At 30.5% G+C, this 18,001-nt stretch overlaps 1 protein-coding gene across 2 annotated transcripts in view; it reads right to left on the reverse strand.

The window, feature by feature from the left end:
• The window catches only part of LOC121118950 (uncharacterized), a 232,018-nt gene that overhangs the window by 74,153 nt on the left and 139,864 nt on the right, over positions 1-18,001 (reverse strand). For both annotated transcript variants that reach the window (XM_071894089.1, XM_071894090.1), the window contains exon 2: positions 2,454-2,633. In XM_071894089.1, coding sequence (XP_071750190.1) covers positions 2,454-2,633 — 180 coding nt within the window. The remainder of the gene's footprint in view (positions 1-2,453; positions 2,634-18,001) is intronic.

Here is an 18,001-nt window from a genome sequence, read left to right on the forward strand (position 1 = left end):
ACTCAACCTTCATTAATTATTGTATGTGTTCAGATTTCAATGGATCATCCGGTATCTTTTATGATGATTTACGATACAATACTATGTAATTATCTATTAAACACTCCAATCTCAAACACCTCTAAATGATTATAAGGTCAGAGACAACCTTGGGATAGAGGAGTTTCAATCAGGACTTGACCAGATACATAAACAATGGATTCATTCGCATTGACCATCATCTCAATCATTGATTGATTTCTTAAATTCTTCTCTTCTTTAAACATTTTTCTCTTTTAATTTATTTATTTGTTTAATTACTTGACAGTTGTTGCCAACTGTTGAAGCATCCTTATAACGAAATGAATAAGGTATTAATTAATCAATACTTAATCATTGCAATCCGTAGCAAATAATTATATATTTTTTGTATTAATATTGTAACATGAATGGGAATCATAATTACATGGTATTGGAGCATGAATCATCATCAAATATATTTATTTTTTCTTTAAAAATAATATTCATGTCATGACGTCTCAGTATTTTTTAGGATCAGTGTTACCAAATAATCAATTTTCACCAAGTTCAGCTAAACTTAAAAACCGCGGCTCCTAAGAAATTTATCACTTTTTTGAATAAATATAAATTATAGTACTCATATCAACGGCTACGTTTTTCATACTGTGTCAATTTTGAGAAAAGTACCCCAGTTTGCTTTTATGTTATCGCCACAAATATTTGACTAACTATAGGCTTTGCATTTTAATTTATGCGTTGAGTTAAGATCCTCAATAATTTTGGGAATAGTTTTGAAGTTTTACTGGATTTAAGAGACTTATACTGGGATCGATATGGCCTCTTTTAACCGTAAAATATGTCAATATTGCTTATTGTCACAATCAATGTATCTAATTTAAGGGCAATATACAAATTTATTCCACATTCAATTTTGAGAAAAGTTCTTCTAGCTTGCTATTGTGTTGACAAGCCACATAAAAGAGCTACATTTGGAAGGTAAAAGATTTTTCAAAAATAAATTATAAGAATATATTTGTATATGTGTTCATCATTCAACCAATGTAAAAATAATCAATTTAAAACTTGCATAAATCCCTCTGGACTCTCATTCCTTCATTAATTTCGTCACCTAAAAAAATGTGGTTACATTATATGAAAAAAGTCGAAAGTGTTGAATGACAGATATGTCAAATCCTTGCAATTTTTGTTTTGATGTCTTGTGTCAACATATTTTGATATTTATAAAGAGACACGCTATTATACAATAATAGAGGGTTTTTACTAGGTAATAGATTGTATAGCGCATATTAATAAACCGTCAGCAATCCTATACCCTTTTTTTGGGAAGGGAAGGGGCTCAAGCCCCTTAATTTTTATTTATGAGATATGTATATATATATTGTACAAGTGTCAATTTGTATAAGCACAAAATGTCCAAATTGCAAACAAAAATTGAGATAAATAATTTTAAATGAAGGATTTACAATATTTTGGATGAGTATGATGCTATAACTGAATATTCCATGGATGACCCATATATAAATGGTGTAATTTTTTACTATTTTAATAAAAATTACTAAAATATAGGTACTCTGTTGCACAATATATACTCATTACATAATAACCATGTAATTTTAATACATTTGAACATATAACAAGGCAATTTTTCAGTTTGTTTTTGTTAATGGTCTCTTTTTGTGTTAAGATTTGAATTAAATACAAACGGCGTTATATTAAAATGAATGTTGTTTGTTTTTATTAGTGATCTGTTTAAAGACTTAAGTACTCATTCGTATTTTCAAAATATACTTTTTTTCTCAAACTCTAAATATTATTCTTTCATGCTTGAGGAAAGAAGACGTCATTAACAACCATTTGGTTCCAATTTGGACGTCAATATATCAACAACAAGAATGGAAGGGACGCAAAAAACGACTTTAACTGAAATAACACGAGCAGGAAGCGGCATCATGGCTATTATTGATTCCACCAGGTACCTCGTGACGATCGTCTACGATGTTCTAAATCGACTGAACGAGTCTGACGATGTCACCAGAAGGACCTAAAAGCCATGAATGTGACATGAAGTGGACATTCCTGACCAGTCTAAAAAGGTAAATTGAGGCGAATCTAACGAAAGCAATGTCGAAGTTGGCTCTGTGAGTGCAATGACAGTGAATAGTTCTGTCAAGGCCCTTCAGCAGGGCCGGAGACAAGATTGTGGGACCCAGTAGCCCCTTTGGCTTAAGGGCCCCTCGTCTTATAAACGAATGTACAATCAGGGTTTAAATATAATTAAATCTATTTAGAAAAGGATGCTCATAACCCTGGAATTAAATTATAATGACAACTGCTAAGGAACAGAAAATTCATTCTTCAAATGATCAATTCCAAAAAAATTGAGGTAGCTAAAAAATTTACAGGATTTACATCACTAATTAAATGATACTTACGACACTCTGGTAGGACCGGCGTCCATGTTCCATTCTCCATACATGTTCTTTTATTCGGCCCAAACATGACAAATCCCGTTTGGCATTGATATGTTACTTCTTCACCTGGATGATATAGAATCCCTGAGCCAGTGAGTGTTCCATTGCGTGGAAGACCAGGGAAGCCACATTCAGACTGACCTGGAAAGGATGGGAGAATGATAAATTAATAAATAATGGCACGCGTGAAGTGGAGTGAATGTTTGTGCCCTACTTTACTTTTGTTTGTTTGAAGACAAAAAAAGCAAAATTCAACTTTGTGAGACAAGCATTATACGGGCTTTTATTTTTACTTTAGAGGCCTTTTATGAAGCTCCTACCTATTATTACGACTATTCATTTATAATGTAAAGGATTCCCCTATTGAATTCCTTTTTGTATGAGCCTCTGTGAGAGAGAGAATTTAAGTCATTGTTCAAAGACGTTATATTTATGTATATACAGTATATAACAATAAAAAACGATCTTGCAAAGTGAGTTGTTGAGTATATATATTTATAAATATTTTCCTTTCAAAAAAATTTATGCATAAGTACTTAAACAGAAACTTAATTGAATTTTTATTATTTCTTACAAAATGAATACAACAATCATTATTTAATTTCTTTTTCAAGAACAGAGTCCTTTCATAAAATATTTCACTTTTCTCATTAAGAAAGGTGTAGTCAAAATAGTTGTCCTTAATATAGTATTCCTATTAATGGGGCCGATGAGTAGGGCTCAACGGTTATTCAAATAAGGCACTAGATAACACGGCTTGTCATTTTTTTTATCCTTTGCCATGTCAAAAATTTACTATCCAAGAATACCACAGGTTATTAACTACCTATCACTCTTAATATTTATTTTCAATCTCTATTTGACATATGAGACGTTGACAAAAGGTAATGCCTATGATTTGAAGCCATAATTGCCTGTGTATATGCTGTATTTAAGCTACGATAATACGTAGCCATTCTATACTAGTACGACTGGTTTTTTACTACCCACGGACTAGTGTGTCTGTCGAGCACTGATTATATGTCATCAGAATAATAATTGATAACAAAAAGTTACTTTGATTTCTTCATAAATTTTATAAAAGCATTCTACAAATAAAAAATTACTTTAATTCGTCATGAAAAGGTTCGTAAATGAATTTTACATTTTACTCACAGGCCACAACACTTTGAGCATACGGGGATCCCTTAAAACTTATATCCACAAAAAGGTTTCATAAAATGACAGACTCAACATTGAAAAAAATTAGAAACGAGCATCTTTAATCCCCACCATGACGAATTGAATCAAATAGACGTGTGCCTGAGTGATCAAACTCCAATTTTTCATCGCTATCTATGTTCCTAAGCAGATAAATCATTCTTCTTGACTTGAAAGCAGGGTTTATATATGTACCCTTGGGTAAGCACATAAATCTTTATCGAGTAGGAATCTCTCATTTTCCCCCAGAATGATTATAACTCCATTTTCAATGGGGAAGAGGGGGCGGGAAGAAGTCATAAATTGTGAAAAAAAAGAAATCAAATCTGTGGTTGTCTTTATAGATTTATGATGGAATAGATGGATAGATCACCTCAGTTTGAAATAAGAAGTATATCCTATTTATTAAAGAGAAATAATTGGAATCCGTAACATCTGGCACGACTTTTTTGAGGAAGCACGGGCTAGTATTGTAGCGAAAATCAATAAGATTTTAAACTATCATTATAACTGAAAATATTATGGAATGTGATTAATGCAACAAAAAAGTGATCTTCTTTATGGTTAAAGCAACATTTGTCTGTTAATATACATTTTATTACTTCTGGAAATGACAGATGGTCTCGTGTCTTAGGACTGAAGGCTGCAGTCCCGCCCAGTTCAGTCTCAGTCCTAAACTTGTAAAGTTCGGTCCTTAACTCAACTTTATTTATTCTTTTTTGAGTCCCTCCTAGGACTGACAGTCTGAAGGCACGGCCAAGGACTGAGAACGGTTCTAAGACTGGAGTGGACCGAATAAATAGGGACTTTTACAACCGCTAGTAATAAATATTTAACATGGTTATTTGAGAAGTGAGATTCCCATGGGTGTCCGCAGGATTATATATATATTTTTTTTTTTTTTTTGGGGGAAGGGATGGATTATTATTATTTTTTTTTTTAATTCAGAAATCTGTTGACAAAAAAAAAAAATTTTTTTTTCTAATTTGTTCAAATATTGAATTTTTTAGAAACAAAATTCAAAAATCCATAGCTATTCACAAAAAATTTCAAAAATCCGTAACTATTAAGAAAAAATTTGCAAAATTAAATTTAAAGTATGGTCAGTCTAAGAGTTTGAAACTTTTATATACATCTAATAACCCGGCAGAAGTTTGTTTGTGTTATCGTGACATAATTAGGAGGTTGCTTGGTCTTAAGTTGGGCTTAAAGGTACTATACCACTAAATTGTAACAACAAATTAGGATAGCTTTTAAGTTTAGCTTAGGTTTAAATTAGCTAAATAAGAGGCAATTATGTGAAGTTAGTTAAATTTATTATTATTTTAAAAAAAAATTCAAAATCCGTTGCCATTCACAAAAAAAAAAAAAAAAAAAAAAAAAAAAAAATAGGGAAGAAATTCTAATTTTTTTTTAAATATTACATTTGTTTGAAAAAAAAATTCAAAAATCCACAACTACATATAAAGAAAAAATTTGGAAAATGATTTTTTTTGGAAAAAAAATGAAAAATCCATGGCTAGTCACAAAAAATTATATTTTTTGCTCAGCTGCATATTTTGCCCAGGTGACAAAAAAAAATTCTAATAAAAAGCAAAAATCCCTGTATTCGAGAGTTTCGGCAAAAGCCCCTTCATTCCTTGTTTCGATTGAAAAAAATTATAGCATCTAGTATGTTTTCTCCATAAATTATATACAAAAAAATATATACCTACGAAAAAATATAATAAAAATGGAGTTTTAATTGATTCTTCATCCGCTTGATAAACGGCAAGTCTCTTCTTTCACGGATCATATTACGATTATATAAATTATATACAATAAAGTGATCATAAAACTATAGATATTTATCATCTGTTGAGTAAAAAACAAGCAATATTAAAGAGATCGTGACATGAATTTCATTACTTTTTACTGCATAAATTCCATTGTATTCCCATAAATATCCCTTTTCCTCTCTAAAAATGGATACGTTATAAATTAAAATGTTAAGGGTTTTGCTTCTTACTTTTGATATAATTAAAGTTATTTTTTACATAAGTCAATATATATGTATGAGTTTGATTCTTTCATCATTAATATTAAAGAAAATTGAAATTAAATATTTTTTTCTCTTCGCAGAACTTAACAATGGAAATGATATTGAACTCATAACATATTCGATTAAACAATTAAATTTTTTGAAAAAATTTCAAAAAATAATTAAATATGAAAAATCCACTGCTATTGACAAAAAAGTCAAGTATCAAATTATTTGTGCAAAAATTTCAAATATTAGATTATTTGTAGAAAAAATTTCAAATATTTTAATATTTGAAATTTTTTCTACAAATAATCTAATTATTAGTACAAAAATTTCAAATATTAAATTATTTGTATAACAATTTCAAATATTAATTATTTGTACAAAAATTTCAAATATTAAATTATTTGTACAAAAATTTCAAATATTAAATTATTTCTACAAAAATTTCAAAAATCCACAATTATTGCCAAAAAATGAAATTTTTTGGAAAAAGATTTCAGAAATTAAAAATCTCATATTAATTGTATTGGAAAAAAAAATTCAAATATCGAAAGCTATTCACAAAAAGTTATATTTTTCGAAAAATTTGTTGAAAAATAAATTAAATAATAATTTTTTGAACAAAAAATCAAATATTAAATTTTTTAGTTAAAAAGATATATATATATTTTTTTTTTGGGGAGAGAGGCGGGGATACAGGCCCTCCAGCTCTCCCCCTGTGGACCCCTTGGTTACATTCCAGATACTCAGTTATTACTTATATCTAACTTTAAAGCTATTTGTGTTCCTTTTGAGCAAGGTCATTCTTCTATTTAAAATTATAAAATACAAATCATTGATAATATAAAATAAATAAAAATTTGTGTCATAAAAAACATTTTAGTTTAAAATTAAATTCCTGTTTTATGACCTCTTCATTCATATTACAAACACTTCCATAAAAACAATCTTTGTACTCACTAATTAAATTTTTTTGTTAAATTTAATGGACTTATCAAAAAATACCAAAACAGCTCAAGCAAATAAAAAGAAATTAAACGACAACTCCATCTGTAGTTATTTTTATACTTCATAATCCTGGTGCGTCTGCAAGATTTTATTTTTTTAATTGGGGGGGGGTTAATTTGGGAGGAATTTTGAAAAAAAAAAAAAAATTGGAAGAAAATCCACAGAAATTCACAAAAAATAAAACTTTTTTCCACAAAAAATTGACAAATTTAAATATTAAATTTTTTGGAAAAAATTTCAAAAATTAATTTGAATTATTACATTTTGTAGAAAAATATTTCAAAAAAGAGCTCAAAATTATTGAAAAATCAACACCTATTGTCAAAATAATTGAAAATTCAACAAATGTTCACAAAATATTAAATTTCTTGGAAATAATTCAATTTCAAATATAAAATGTTCTGAAGAAAAATTTTAAAAATCCATAGCTATTCACACAAAATCATTTCTTGGGTAAAATTAACTTTAATTTCAAACAGAATTGGCTTTTTTGTTGGTGGGAGGGTTTACAACCCGTCCATATCACCCCCTGCAGACGCCCCTGTGTTCATATATCGATGAAAAATTTGTTTAAGAGTACTTTCATATAACTATTACATCTTCTATGAATGTTTTAATAAGTTTGTAGCTATTTTGAATTAATTATGGATTGGTTTTGAACTAACTTTATTAACCTTTTGCCTATGGGTTAATTTGAAATCCAGTGTATTTAGGGCATGTTAAAAAAAAAGAAACCGAAATTTAACATGGTAACCTTGAAAATTTGAAAAACGTTTTGAGGGGAGAAAGAATAATGCTCATGACGTTTCATTAGATCAGCTACAATCAGATGTGACAATTCTACTCTGAGTCCAACAAGGAGTTACAATTATAACTCTGCATTAATCCTCTATATTTTATGGGCATACACGAATGTTCTATCAGATTTTGAATGTAATTGAATCTCTTTAGGAGAGGATGTTCAATACTTAGAAATGACATAAGAGAAAGAAAAGAAAATTCATTCTTCTGACTACCGATTCCAAAAAAAAACAGGCCAGCTAAAAAAACACACCCAATTTCAATCACTGGAAATAGCAACGTTGCATCGAACGTGCGCGCTATATCAATAAATGAAACGTAAAGGGGAGTAGATATTAAAAAATAAACGAAAATGAAATGTGACTTTGGATGAAGTTAAAAAACGAGAATTTGTAGCTAAAGCTCATCCAGGAAGCGTTCTAGATACTAAATAATACTTCAGGATCGAGAAGTATCGATCATGACTTGACCAGATATATAGGAGCAATTCCTTCCGTACGATTGATTCATTCGCATTTTTTATTGAAAATCAACATTTGATTGATTGTCTCCTTCACTTCTTTAAACATTTTTTTTTTCTAATTTATTTATTTATAGGGCAGTTGTTAAGATTTTGGCAAAGAAAAAAAAGGTAAGTACTTCATATTAAAAACAAACAAAAACGAATGTAACTTTAAATACTTACTGGTTCATCAATTCATATTGTTTTTTTCTAATAAGCTGTTATAATTATTATTTCAATTCTTGAGGAGAGAACATTTAAATAATGAGTTACTATGTGTGAGTGTGCTCATGAAAAAAAGAGAGGTACGATGATGATTTGTTAAGGATTTATAAATCTATATTATTAAAGCAAACTTTTGTCTGTTTGTCGACGCTTAATAATTACAGAAAATGCCGGGTACTCCCACTAGTAATATAAGGAAAATAAGACGAAAATGGGATACCACAAGAGGTACTACGCAGTAGCTAGCCTTTATGATTATCTCACCTCATTGCACATGTGCGCAAATAAAGCCTAAAAGTTACCGAATACATTAATGCAAATATTGGCTATTATGATAGTAAAAAAAAATATTAGGATTTTATAATTATCTTGAATTATGATTAAGATTGTTTTTATGTTGAAACATCACCTATTTTGTATACCAATGTATTTTTAATGGTAGACTCATAAAAAACTACGATTAAAGAATAATTACCACCCCTTCATAATTGGAGATACATAGTTTATATAGATGTAAGGTCGGGGTTCATTCAAATACTTAGAGATCCATGAAAGATATACCCCCATGAATTGCTGCGTCATGGAACATAATCTTTCAGACACTTTCATATCCCTATTTATAATACCTATTTTGTAGTCTCCTTCCTCAAATCCTTTTTCTACTAAAGAGGTAATAATAACGTCCATTAGAGCCGTTATTGCGGCCAACTATAGGACAAAGGCTACTAAATAACTGCTAACTTTTAATGCACAACGTTGTTAGTTTGATTATATCACACCCTACTTATTTCTTCTAAGAAAAAAGTTATTCCTTACTCTCTCAGTTAGATCGAATTAGATCTTATGAAAATTACCGTCTATAGACGCACTTGGATAAGGATGATGATCTCAGAGAAGCCTCCATGAGTTGTCATGCAAGAAAAATTGACTACTGAATCTGTAGTCAAAGCCTTTACAGAACAATTGGATCTCTCAATGACTGAGATGGCCATGGACGTTTTTTTGTTAAGGCCCAACGTGTCAAGACGCATCAAAGATGCCGGCGGTGTCTCTCTTAGGTCCAAAAAAGTACACCTCCTTACAGCAGAGATGGTGAAAAAGTTACCCATGAGTTCAGTTCCAGTTTACTTTTGGTGAACTCTTGGCCTCACCAATCACCAGATCTTAATCCTCTGGATTATAGGATCTGGTGGCAAGTAGAGTCCCAGAGGCCTGCAAAATCCGAAACCCAAATGTTGAGGTCTTAAAGGACTCTGTCAATGAGCAGTGGACTGCTATGTCAGAGGTCTACATCACAATCGCCTAGAAGCCGTTATTGCTACCTACTGTGGGCATCTTGAAGATTAATCATCCTGAATATCATTATCATAAAGCATATTAATAAAAAATTTTGTATATTAAATGTATACAAAATTATACAGGACTGTTTAATTTGTTGATTTGAGTGTCAAAACTCAACTTTTGCACTATCCGGTATATATAACACCTCCTAAAGGGGGTTAGCGACACCACTACCCTTTAATAATAGTTCTATACCCTCCTTATTCAAATCCCTTTTCCAGTAACGAGGTAATAATGTTAGAACAATGATCAAAGAACTTGCTCTGAAGGCATTAATGATAAAATTAGGATATCTCAAATCCCTCAAAAAATCCCCTTTTACGCCTCTGCTTATATAGATACAAAATATACCTCACCCTTTTATTGAAAGGAGGACCTCCTATGGATAAAGAGGATCAAACAATAACAACCCTTGGGATTTCACCTCGATCCAATAATTAATTAATACATTAGTCTAATTAAATACATGGGTTGTATATGTATAATTCTTTTTGACTCCATATTCTAAGCGAAACCCCTTGTCACTTAGTCGTCTTTATTGTATCTCACAACCTTTCTTTAAAAAAAGTCCTTAATTAATTGGTCATCATTACCGGGTGGGCCATTGAAATTGGAACACCTAGTAATTCAATAATTAATGAAGGTTGAGCAATGGAAATCAATTCATATTTTGATATATTAAAGAATAGACAAATAGTTACTAAACAAAGATCAAGTCGAGAAAATGACACTTGAGCGTGATCGACGAATTCCCCCACTCCAAACAGTTGTAGTCTTTTGTCCTCCCTACAGCCCTGACGCCAATCCCATTGACTACACCTTTTGTGTGCATGTCGAAGGGAAGGCCTGCATAACCAAATACCATCCCCAAACTCACTGCTTACCTTAGAAACATAAAAACATAGTCTGAATGTTTGGTAAGAAGCAAAATACCTCCAACAACATCACAAAAAAGGTAAGGCGACACCTACCTTCAAAGTAGGACTAAAGAAACTCCTTGAACCACCCCTTGATATTCTATGTCTAGCTAGAGATGGAGAAATGATGGAGACTACATAACATAAAAGCGTGAAGTCCCTTAGGGCCACCATCAAGCACATAGCTTCAAGTTCCCCTCTGTGGACATAATTAAAGCCTCCCAGGCATTCCGTGGGAGAATTAAAACCCAAGGAAGTCATATTGAAATTAATATGCTAGTAAATAAAACCAAAAAATTCTGGCAATACATTTCCTCAGGATCTGGCTGAGGTAAAAGTTTGTTCCAATAGTACTTTAGGACACTCTAAAATGAAACATGTATAAGTTTAAAAACATTCAAATGAGGTTCTTACGGAAAAAGAACCCACAAGTGCTATATTGGCTAAAAACGTTTGGAAACCTCTGGTCCATATGGACATGGTAGCTACATGGTACATAGTAAATACAGTAGTGAGTCAGGGGCCTCCGCAGGAGCCTTACCCCCCAATTAAGGAATTTCTTGCGTTTTACTATAAACTTTAATAATTGAAATTTAACTTAATTTAAGAATTTTTTTGTGAATAACTATGGATTTTTGATATTTTTTTCTTAAAAATTTAATAATTGAAGTTTAATTTTTCAATTTCTTTTTCGTATAATTTAATTTTCTGTGAATAGCTTGAAATGGATTTTTGAAATATTTTTCCTAAAAATCTAGTTTTTTGTGAATAACTGTGGATCTATCAAATTTTTTTCAAAAAAATTTCGTATTATAATGTTTTTTTTTTTAATTTAATTTTTGTAAACAGCTGTGGATTTATGAAATTGTTTTACAAAAATTTAATATTTGAAATTGTTTTCCAAAAAGTCCATTTTTTTAATAGATGGTGATTTTACCAAATTTAATAGTTGAAATATTTTTCTAGAAGAATAATTTTTTTTTCAATAAATAATCTTAAAACCGGTAGTACCCCCCTCCCCCCCAAATATAATCCTGTGGACATTCCTGTGAGTAATGAACACCAAAAATAAAACACACAGAGTATTATGACATAAAAAATGATAATGCTTAGTTCGTCTAAGAAAGGATGATTTGTAATAAGCTATACATCTTCTTTCTCGCTCTCCCCTTATTCCTCAAGAAATAAATAAAAAGAAAAGATAAGAAAGTAAGAAAAATTATTGCAAATTGAGTTTGAGCATGTAGTATATAAGTGTATATACACACACACTCAAAATTGATGGGTATCATCCATCGTTCTTATAGATACGGATCCCTTCCTTCATAGTCTTTCTCTATATCCAAACATTAAGCAAATAATAAAATTAATATATTTACTATTTCGGCAAAAGGGATGATAGTGAACAGTGACTGCCATTATTATCATTAAATAGCTAAATGTGCCTGTGTTGCAGAGCTGAATGGAAGGAAATAGAAACAAAGAATGGTGGTGGAAGAAAAGAGACAGAGAGTAGAGACAAAGAGAAGAAGATTGAGGTTTCGTTGATCTGAGTGTTTTTGTCAAAATGCACAAAATTGATTTTCCAGCTCCCATTAAATATTTGTTATCCGAAATGCCTGAAATAGTTAGTCATGTCTATCTGGTATCGGTTGACATTTACTTAACTAAGTTCCAGCCATTTTGGACTATAAATATTAAATAACAGCTCCATACTCCATTTTACATAAATAAATAAAACTCACATCATCTTACTCAAACGACTGTTACATAAGAACTGTGTGTCCATAATACCCTAAACTTTGGTAAGTAACTGTCAACAGACCCTAGATAGACGTGACTAACTTTTATTTTGAATGCTGCCATCTTCAAGGTGAGGTCGGAAACTTATCATACCACTCTGGTATAGAAGGAGAGAAGGGATATAAAGTCCCAGACCCTGGACCGATTTTTTTCGGTTTCATTCTATGGACCGATTTTTTTCGGTCTCATGTATAATGAGAAATTTTTTTTTTTTTTTCTAGATCAACGGTATAAGAGACGGCGGAATCAAAATTTCTCCGAGCTATATCTGTTTAAACTTTGTCATTGTACTAGAAAAAACATATTATGTCATGTTTAAACAATTTATCTGTAATATCGGTAAAGACTGTAATTGTAATACTATGATGTTTACTTAATCAGTACAACTCCATCTATCAACAAAGAACATTAAAAAAAACAAAAAAAAAAACAATATGTATTTTTGTATTGGCGAACTGGCATCGTGACTACAAGATTATATAATATTAATATTATACTTAGGTGACCAACTGTTATCTTAGCTTCCACCGGACATATTGTACCTTCTGTCCGGAGTGGCCAGGATTTTTTAAAATAAATTAATGATGTTTCCGTTTTTGTAGGTTAACCTAATTTTTATTCAACTCTAATTAAAATCCATTTAAAAATAGGAAAATACTTAAATAAAAAAATAAAAAATAAAAATATGATGGCGTTCTTCAATACTATATTACAGCATTAACAGCAAAACTGATTGAGGGCCTTTTTCTCTGTTTCTTTTTGAATATGCAATAAATATAACGACGACTTGATATTTATTTGATAATTTTTCTAGTCTGTTGACAATTATATATTTATAGTAGGAAATTGTAAAAGGCTTAAGAAGGGCTATTTCTAATTTAACCAATCAATAATATTAAAAACATCTAGATAGAAGAGTAGTATATAATTGACAGCTGACAAGAAAATACCCTGTAAGTGGAATAACGTACGCATTCATTAATACTTGTTTTTTGAAATAACTAGTGTTATAATTGACAAGAATAAAAGGATCTTAGACGTGCAAATTGGAGATGGTACAAGTTTCAACTTGTATACAAACTTTAATAATTATAAGTATTTAATATTCTTTAGCTTATCCAAAAGATATGATCATGATAAGAAAATCATTAGTCTATAATTAGGAGGTAACTGAGTAAAATCCCTGACACAAGAATGTCCAACTCAATGATTTTTAATACATAGTATGGAAATACTACAGAGTCATGATATTTCAACTTGAACGAAAAGCATGCTGATTTGTGTATAGATATATTTAAAACAATGAAAAACATGACCAGTTGAATTCAAATGCATGAACAAAGACATGCATGTATGGTGGACGAGCGAGAGTCAAGTTCACATTATGAACAAGACCAAATGCAGTTCTTCTATTTTTACATTGCAGAGAAATAATGGTTGTAATATATGAACAATAGTAATGCAATGGCTATGGGTAGAGTTGTAAAATTTTGACATTAGACGAGTGCCATACTTTTCAATTTGAAAAGTGTTTTTTTTTAAATTTCTAAAGCTGTAATAATTATTCTTAAATTCTTGAGGAGGGAACATTTAAGTATAAAGTACACGTGCTAATGGATAATGTAGAGTAATGATGAGGATTTGTTGGGCTTGGATTATAATTGAGGATCGACAATTGAGTAATATCCTCCTCAATCTTTGCTAGATACGGAGTGTTGATTTCCTTCCTTTCATATCTGATTGCAACGAATATTTTAAAACGACAAGCTCATCTCCTCCAAAACATTATTCAAATGGTCAGAGTGACCAAGTAATTTTTTACATTCTTCTTTTTAACTTACCAGCGGTTCATATTTTTTGTAACAAGGGCTATGGCTAAATATTGGTGGTTTTTAATGTTTTTTTTAAATAATTTTCTTATGGTAAGCTTACAAATATAAATTTGGGAGGCCACAGCTCCCTTGACATCCCATGCAGGCAGTCACAGGATTAAACTCCGTGCCAGACCACTGTTCCCGAGATTTGGTATTAAATTATTGTCTCTAGACCGATTAGGAGCGATATTTTGGTGAGGCTGAAGTCTGATATCAGTTACCGAAATTTAATATTGTTCAAACTGTGGACCGATATTTTTGGTTTCAATCTATGAATTGATTTTCTACCATTCCAGTTATAAAAATTGTATATGGTGTCCTTTTACCAATGCTAACAATTCGGAAAATCATGTTACGTCATAAAAAATATATTAAATTCTTCTATTTGACCAAACTTCTTTGGAGGTCTGAATGAGTTTTGTCCAAGAAAAATAGTCTCAGACCCGTCAAGGATTTTCAGACAAATAATAAATGGATGGATCTTGAATTTCTTGAACAAAAAAAAAAAATCAAACCCAGATAAGAAGAATATTTGAACAACATTTTCTTTCTGAGTCCGATTTTGTACTCCATAAATTATTTCACACGTGGGAATATTACTTGAATTGTATAAAATATGACTAAACGCGCGCCATTTTTTAAAATTTTATTTCTTAATCTGAATACTTAATGGAATCTTCTGATAAACTTTTGAAGAGTTATTAGTGCAAGTCCTGATCAGATTCACAAAGTAGAATTGAGGATCGTCATAGAAGTAATCGTATGCCCATGTCTTTACAAGATACGGAGAGGGATTTTTTATTTTCTCTCATGGCTGCTCGCAGCTAATCTAATAAAACGTCATGACAGCTGAACTGTTCTTCACATAAACATTCTTCAAATTATCAGGGTTACCATGTCATTTTCCCGTTTATATTATTTTTACAAAATGAAAGGTCATATTTCATACGCCTCTAAACAACAATTATTATTTTTATTTAGTTTGGTCAAACTATGGTTATAAAAGTATTTGACCGTTCTATGATTTCCAGATCAAAAACAAACACCCTTTAAATAGATTAACGTCTCAATTATGTATAACAAGAAAAAATATTCTAAACTGGAGATCTTCATTTCCTGGCGTTACTTTTGAAATGAATTAAAGTCGAGATCTGGGGTTATATTGTATAGAAAGCTGGATATTATTATTAAATGTGTGCTGAGTGAAGAGTTGAAACATTGTTTATTTTATAGAAAACAAATACATAATTATATAAAAAGGATTTATCAGAAGAGGAAATCAAACATAGAACAGAGACTCACTCATAATATATCAAAAAGCTGTCAAGATACGGCTATTATTATAACAACTCAGCAATGAAACATTATAGATTTTTGGAGAATACCTACTACCTCACACAAAAATGAGCCAATTGTGAGGCAGAGAAGAAGGAGGAGGTAAATACTTTTATAGCCCCCTTGGGATGGATAGAAATCCAAATGGATTTTTATATTGAACGGATAATAAGTATGTGTTTTGTAGCATTGAAGGTACACTATAAAGAATTATATAGGTATATTGTAGAACATTATTAAAATAATACTGTCAAATGGCGTAAAAATATAATCAAATTATGATTTCTAACACCACCTACATAAAAATGTACACAGAATCCCTTTTCAACTGTTGATTTTAGAGATAGAACAGGTCTTATAGGGGCGTCTGCAGGAGAATATTTTTTTGGGCGGGGGGGGTTGGGGAGGAGGGTTGGTTTTTTTAAAATTTTTTTTCAAAAAATAGAAAAAAATTAAATTTTTAAAAATTTCAAATATGAAATTTTTTTAAAAAATTTAAAATCCGCAGTTACCCACAAAAAAATTTTTGAGAAAAATTTTCAAAACTACACAACTGTTCACAAATAATTAAAGTTTCAAAAATTCTAGTTCAAGTATTAAAAATTTTGGAAAAAAAATTCAAAAATCCAGAGCTGTTCACAAAAATTTAAATTTTTTGGAAAAAGAAATTACAAATATTAAATTTCTAGGAAAAAAGGTTTCAAAAATCTTGAGTTATTCAAAGAAAATTAATTTGTTTGGAAAGAAATATAATAATTAAATTTTTGGAAAACATTGTTTGGAAAGAGTTATAATAATTAAATTTTTGGAAAACATTTGAAAAAATAAATCCGACACTTAAATTTTTGGAAAAAATATTTCCAATAATAAATTTTTTAAATGTTAAAACTGGCCTTGATTGGTTTATTTCTACTAAAAAGCCAAAATTCCTTATTTAGGGAGACGGGGGTCAATCATGTTGAAATGACTTTCCAGACCAGCATCTGACTTAGAAGAAGGTGGTGACAGTTTGAAGGACTTATCCAAGACCTAAGATTGGACTGCACTGAATAAATACAAGCTGACACAACACCAATAATATATATTTATCTTTTACCAAAAATCAAACTAACGTCACAAATTGACACATTTGTATAACAAATAAAAACGCAAGTTCCTGATGACAAAATATTGGAGGTAACGTTGAAAGGTCAAACAGAGAGGTAGAAAAACTTCCAATGAAGCTATTATGAACATTTATATATATATATATTGATCATATACTCTTAATATAATAAGATTAATGATACGCAGGAAAGGCCTCGTAATAATAATTTTTGGTGTATATTATATTTATCATATTTTGATATATGACAAAAAGGCCGCTCTTTGTCATTATCAGTAGTATTAATAAAAATAATAAAAATGTCCTTTTGATATTTAATGAAGAAAACGACTTTCACTCCCTCATAAAAAAATATTAGGTATCTATGAACATTGTAAATTAGGGTGGTCTGTTTTTGAGCTTTTTTTCGAATTTTGATAAAAGCTAGTGCGGAAAATTTTTTAATTGGTAAGAAAATAAACTAAGCAAAATTTAATTGATCTACAAAGTCACCTTTACGTAGTATATGTCTGTCAAAGTTTGAAAAAATGCAAGTTATTTATTTAGAACATAAAAATTTAAATAAAGTATTAATTTTGATGACTCATAAAATCATTTTGATCTACATTTTTTTATCCTTTAAAATATATATTTGCAAAGTTTTTTTCCTAAAGTCAACTTATCTGAAGAGAAAATAACGATAGAGAATTTTGATGATCTGTAGATAACCCGCATCTATCTTGGATTTTAAATTGTTAGGGAAAAAAGATCAATAAATATATGTTCAAAATTGACTAATACTATTCTGACATTAGGTTTCATACGATGAATCTTGATTTTTTTAAATTTATAGATTGGGCACCCCCCAAAACTTGCCGCTGGAATACATAATATTATGAAAAAAGTGTTTTTTATAGAATCAAGAAAAGACAACTAATAAACAATTTCTGATATGTTTAAATATTATATTTGACCATATTCTGTATTTAATGACTCTTCCTTCACAATTACAAACAGCCTTTTATTGCCAGCAAACAGATTGCCAGTTTTGGACGATTAAGGCCGTGTCCTTGTCGTATCATACTGTCACGATGATAGCTCCAAGCGAATCCAAATTTGGATGGGAGGTGCGGAAGAAACTATTTCTCAAAGGCGCTCTTAACTGGATAGTCCAGAGGGTTGAGAATAGGGATGGAGAAGGGCCACACACAGGCCAGAAGTCAGCCATATTGTTGCTCTAGAAGTTTTGTTCTTCTTGGTTGTATTGGCCTGTACTAGACTTCCTGATGTTGTTGGCAGTCTGGATGGAGATGCCAACTGTTTTTACAGCATTTTCATCACTGACATTGGTGCAGAGGAGATTTCGAACCTGTTACCTTTATTCTTGTTCCAC

Source organism: Lepeophtheirus salmonis, chromosome 1, assembly GCF_016086655.4.
Source record: "Lepeophtheirus salmonis chromosome 1, UVic_Lsal_1.4, whole genome shotgun sequence".
In the NCBI taxonomy this organism is placed as follows: Eukaryota; Metazoa; Arthropoda; class Copepoda; order Siphonostomatoida; family Caligidae; genus Lepeophtheirus; species Lepeophtheirus salmonis.